This window comes from Pangasianodon hypophthalmus, chromosome 16 (genome assembly GCF_027358585.1).
Source record: "Pangasianodon hypophthalmus isolate fPanHyp1 chromosome 16, fPanHyp1.pri, whole genome shotgun sequence".
Classification (NCBI taxonomy): Eukaryota; Metazoa; Chordata; class Actinopteri; order Siluriformes; family Pangasiidae; genus Pangasianodon; species Pangasianodon hypophthalmus.
This window is the reverse complement of record NC_069725.1, coordinates 7,632,084-7,637,946: the sequence shown is the minus strand read 5'-3', so window position 1 is coordinate 7,637,946 and position 5,863 is coordinate 7,632,084. Positions and strand designations below refer to the sequence as shown.

At 38.8% G+C, this 5,863-nt stretch overlaps 1 protein-coding gene across 1 annotated transcript in view; it reads left to right on the top strand.

Annotated features, from left to right (window-relative positions):
- Positions 1-5,579, top strand: part of slc25a33 (solute carrier family 25 member 33) — a 9,342-nt gene extending 3,763 nt beyond the window's left edge. The window contains exons 2-7 of the mRNA XM_034312182.2: positions 1-3; positions 1,856-1,933; positions 2,702-2,802; positions 3,488-3,554; positions 4,134-4,414; positions 4,696-5,579. The exon at positions 1-3 is cut by the window's left edge and continues 171 nt beyond it. Of these exons, the coding sequence (XP_034168073.1) occupies positions 1-3; positions 1,856-1,933; positions 2,702-2,802; positions 3,488-3,554; positions 4,134-4,414; positions 4,696-4,898 (733 nt within the window). The 3' untranslated portion in view covers positions 4,899-5,579. The remainder of the gene's footprint in view (positions 4-1,855; positions 1,934-2,701; positions 2,803-3,487; positions 3,555-4,133; positions 4,415-4,695) is intronic.
- The last annotated feature ends 284 nt before the right edge of the window (positions 5,580-5,863 follow it).

Sequence of the window (5,863 nt, the reverse complement as noted above, 5' to 3'; positions counted from 1 at the left end):
ACGGTAAGCGGGAGCTTTTTAACACCACAAGCAATCGTAAACATAAATGTGGGTTTGTGTGCACATAGAGGCTGTCTGAACAGTCCAGTGAGAATATGTTAAACAAATGTGTCGATCTGGGTATGTTGAGCAAAGTCATGATACAGTGGCTAAGAATATGCGTAGCACGTAAGGGTGCACATGTGGACTGTAAATAATAAATACAAAATTAAGTATATGTAATTTTACTCTTATTGGTTCCTGACTTTTTGGACACCCTATGGAATTGCTGTGCAGTTGTTATACTGCCTACCTTTGTCCGAGTCATACGTATATCATGTTATTTATTTTGCACCATTAACAGAATTACAGTCCAAGCATTCAACTGAGCAATTTAAGATTAAAGGAATTACTTAAGGGCCCAAGATCAGCTCTCTGCAGCCTTCAGTGGGGGCACTACCACAATACGTTAACATATGCACTATATTTGCTCTATTAATAAATAATAAGTAATAAATACTTTTTGTTCCATTTATATAGCAGCTTTTATATGGCTGGTTTGCAGTTTTATATAGCTGGTCTAACCGTTCTGTTATGTAAAAGATCAGAGATCAGTTCAAAGAACATTTCCCTGCAGTAAAGGACAAGTACAGCCATAAGTGCTTTGCTGCCAGACTGTCATTCTATAAAAGCTGACGAGGGACAAGATGGTGTGCGTCTGTGTCCTTTTCTGGGAGGTCAGCCATTGCACCCGAGGAGGGCTGGCGAATGCTCTGAGAAAGCCGTGCTGTCACATGGTTTCTCTGCTCTAGATCATATTACTCATAGCCAGCACAGACTGATTCTGCCTGAGCTCAGTGGGTGTGAGTTCCTTTTCAGCATATTGTGCCTTATCTAATTCTTTTTTTCATGAGGGCAAGGCTATGATGAGTCCCATGTTTTGTTGTGGTCTTCCAATTCCAAGAACAGGATGTGTGGTTATGAGACGATGAAATGGCTTCCTTGTGATTTGTTCCCTGTTAAAGTTTGATAGTGTTCTGGGTAAAATGTGCTTCATGGAGAACGTCAGGTGTGAGGGAATTGTAATGGACTTGGTCAAGGTTTCATTGTTTAGCCAGTCGAATACCTTATTTACAAGGTTTGTTTAGTGAAATACTGACATTCTTGTTTTTCTGTAATAAATATAAGTTTTTGTTAGGTTCTCATCTGTAGGGTATAATACGGATTGTTGATCCTATCCTTAGAAACCCTACAGAGTCTTGAGGTTTTGTTGCTCCCAGTACATCTGATGTGCAGTGCAGTATCAGATGTATTTGACTTGCAGCATTCAGAGTTGAGAGCCATTGTGCATGGAGAAAAAAGATTTTGAGCCTGTCCACATTAAAACGTTTTCTGTTCTCGTCCAACCATTAACTTCTCAATGTAATTAAATATAGTGGTTTTCCAAGAAGCACTTTTCAAACATCCTGCCTCATGGCACTGCCCTCAGTAATATTGAATTTCAAGCTAATAATCCAAGTGTATGGCGTGGGCACACACGTAGGGTGGCCTGTAAAAATTACCTCTTAGATCTACAATGATAATGTAGTGAACAAAGATGACTGAGTTCATGTTTACTCAAGGACTAGATGATTAACCTTCGTGACAATGAGATGGCAGGCATGAAACGATTTGCAATGAAAGAATCAGCTAAGCACTAAGCAGTACTGTGTTACTACCAAACAATGAATAATGTGCAAATATATTCACTAAATTCCAAACGCTGTTAGTGTCGTCTGATCTGCCTGAGCTATGAGTTGTGTGTGCTTTGTTTTTTTACGTATGTCCTTTTTTTTTTTTTTTTTTTTTTTTTTTTTTTTTTTTTTTTTTTGAACAGGTCAATTTTGGAAAAAGAAGGACCAAGTTCGCTGTTCCGAGGACTGGGTCCAAATCTGGTTGGCGTTGCACCATCAAGGTAAAAAGTAAATCCAGTTTGAACTAGCTGAACGTAGTGCAGTATAAGCTTCCTGTACTGTAGTGTTAAATGGCCTTGGTCTAATTCACATGTTTCTGAAAAGATTAAAGATTAATATCAGAGCTCTATATAAGTACCAGGACAGGCTGAGAACTAAAAGTGCATACATTAGCAATCCAGACACATAATGTTTAACATGAACTATGTTCCAAAATGTTGAAGACTGCAATCAGCTAGATAACATATAACTGCAGGAAGACATTTGTTAGCTGCAAAGTGGTCAGTTAAGGACATATGCACTACTTATAATTAATATACATATTGCAGGGTTTATAACTTTAACTTATACTTTAACTTAGCCTATTGCTTATATCAAACATGGGTAAATAGACAAACGCTCTGTTTTTTTTTTGTTTTTTTTTTTTATGTTTTTTGTTTGTTTTTTTTTTCTCTATTAATAAACGAGCCACAGAACCTCAGGGATAATTGTGAAAAGGCGACTCGATCTCCAGCTGCTTGTTCCTCCCATAGCAGTGATCCAGCTCAGCCTGTTTTAGAAGCACATGAAAGAAAACAACCAATGTGGAACAGACTGATCTGCATACTGTAGACACTGAAGTCTGTGTGTCTAAACTTGGCAGGCTTTCAGCAGTCCTTTCTTTTTACAATGAAGTGAGCTCTTTGGCTATGCAGGCTGTAACGCAGGGAGCACATAAACATAATGTTCCCCTTGCTTTATCTAAAATGTTTTTCCATTTTGTTTTTCAGGGCAATATATTTTGCAGCCTACTCCAAGTCAAAAGAGACCTTCAATGGCATCTTTGTGCCAAACAGCGGAGCAGTGCACATGTCTTCAGCCGGGTTTGCAGGTGAGACACTCTGAGGTGGTACAGTTAAAGGGGTCCAAACCACAGCCGCCTCTGTCTATAAAAATTTTTTAAAAAATGATAGTTTGCTTGTTGTTACAAAAGTTCATTGGTGAAACACTAGGTGTCACCATCGTGTTAAACTGAATCTAATCTGATCTCTGGATAGTCTCCTCTTTGCCCTCTTCATACCGTGATTAAGGTTAATTCAGCAGGATTTCAGGTAGACAACGTTGCAAAGTTTTATAGTGACAAAAAATAGAAAGGATATGCAGCAGATTTCAGACACAACATTTTTTTCCACTAAGCTCAAAAATGTCTTTTTAATTTGCCAGGAATCCATCGCTGTAAATAGCTAGTGGGAGAACTATCATGTTCATTAATTAAACTACACTGTTTAAGAGTATAAGAGTAAGTGAAAGAAATACATATTAAGATAAAGATCAGTGCAGTGCTTCCCGTTAAACTCATTTTCTTATTTTGATTATTAGTTAGTTTGTGGCCTCTGACGTATTTCTTACTAGGGGCTGGTGGATTAAAAATGTTTGGATGTCCATGCGCTACACAATAATACAGTGTGTTTATTTCTTTATTTAATGAACTTGTATTTAGAAGAAGAGTAGTACATTTATTTATTGTGATTGAGTGTTGAAGGTTTTCATCTTTATATCTACTTTATTTTTTTCAGCGTTTGTAACAAACTCCTTGATGAACCCCATCTGGATGGTCAAAACCAGAATGCAGCTTGAAAAGAAGTAGGTTGATACTCTAATTCTGCAACAGAAATTTGTAGGACAGGCTGTACCCAGCACGCTGCTTGGCACGTTCATCTGTGCGTGTGTAACGTGCACATTTCGAGGGGCGTATAAAAGTCATTAACAGGATCCAGGATCCCGGTTATTTGACCGTTGCAGTAATGAGCATGTGACCTGGAAGGCCTGCAGTATAAATATCCATCTCACTGTGCCACTCGTAGCTTAAATGGCTCGAGATATATTTATCCCTGCACACACCAGTGTAGCCTTGAGGGTCACAAGAGAACAGTATGTCTGAAGACTTTTTTTTTAAATATAGGCCTGTAATGAAAAGTCTTACCTACTCTACGCCCCTGAAACATTGCACATCTAATGAACAATCAGAAAAAAAGAGCACAGCACATTTTCCCCCTCTGCTACACCTAATCTAGTCAACCTGAATATTCTAAAAGTCATTTGGGAACCGCAGCCTGTTCCACAGTTAGCCCCATCACACAGTCCAAACCTATATTCCTACATTCTTAACCTAGTTTAAAACGGTTCTGTAGAGAATTTACTAATTAACTGCTTTTCCTTCAGGGCACGAGGAGAGAAGAAGATGAACGCGTTACAGTGTGCACGCTACGTATACAGGACAGAAGGCGTACGAGGCTTTTACCGGGGCCTCACGGCGTCGTATGCTGGAATCTCAGAGACCATGATTTGTTTCCTCATCTACGAGACACTGAAGAAGCGCATAGCGGAGAGTCAACTCATGTCAGCCAACGCTAATGGAGAAAAAAGAGCCTCGGACTTCCTGAGCCTTATGTTAGCAGCTGCTTTTGCCAAAGGCTGTGCCTCCTGCATAGCATATCCACATGGTATGGGCCTCTCCTGAATTTACGTCTATACGATAAATAAACACAGCTAACACACCCTGATAAAATGTGTGTATTTATATACAGTATAAGGATCGTTTCAACAATGCAGAATAGATTGTGCTTAGTGTGATGTCTTGCAAGTGACCCTTGTGCTTTATATAACTGTACTCTCGCTTATCACACTTCTACATTCAGCAGTTTTTTTTGGAACGTTTCAGTGCTTTTTTTTTTTTTTTTTTTCTGCTGTGATCTGACACTCAGTCTTTCTTGTCTCCCCCCAGAGGTCATTCGGACGAGGCTGAGAGAAGAAGGCAGCAAATACAAATATTTTTTCCAAACGGCCCGCCTGGTGGCAGTGGAGGAGGGCTACGCTGCTTTTTATAGAGGACTCATTCCACAGCTCATTAGGCAAATTCCCAACACAGCTATAGTGCTCTCCACATACGAGTTCATCGTCTACCTGCTGGGGCAGCCCTCCAAATAAAGCTCAATATAACTTGCACAAAGACTTTTGGACCTGCAATTAAAGTTGGAGAAAACGAAACCTGTCGTGACAGACTGTTTTTGCCTGAGGATGTAGGATGCAGGTTGGCGGTAGAACCCAAAGACTTTAAAGAAAAAAAGACTATTTTTTTATTTGGATGCGTACGTGCTACTAGATGTAACAATTTCAATTTACATTTATCCCGCATCCTAACTGACACTTTAATTTCAGATATGCGAGATATTATTATGGTACACGTGTAAGGTTTAGAGCCAATTGTTAATATTGCATCACTGTACAGAAAGAGGTCATCTTTAAGCACATAGTGATATTAAGTTAACTAAATTATTCTTATTTTGTTATTTTTTTTAGTTGTAGTTTTTAATTTTAGTCATGGTTCTGTCCAGTCTGCTGTGTGTTACCTACTGAAAGATGCTGAAGCTGAACTCTTCAGTGGATCAGGTTGTACTGATTGGGAAGGATGCTGGTATGAAGGAGAGCTGTTTGGCACATACTGTATAACTGTGTGATGTTGCAGTAATTTTGTTCATGTTCATCATGTACTGATCTTAGTTGTTAATGTCTGTTTACTGTTCTGTTTGTAGCGGTAAATTTGTCTTTTACAGAAAAAGGAAAATACGTACACAAGCAATGGTTTAATAAAATGAAAGCTGAACAGAACTGCTTTTCTTTTAGTTGTGTTTGAAACATTTTTGTCGCCTTTTTTACTTTCAAAGTCCAGGTCAGAACAGTATAAAACGTCTGCACTATGCAGTGTCCTTAACCAGCATACAGAGCCTTGATACAGTTATCTAAATAAAGCCTTCTCTAGAAATGGTTTTAAATGGCAAAGCTGATGGTCTGGAATAGGCCCAGGGGCTACTCATTCAAATTTTTTAATTTAACATTTTGCATTAATTATAAATGTGTGAACTGTGTCAGAGCAAGATGTGTCTATGTAGATG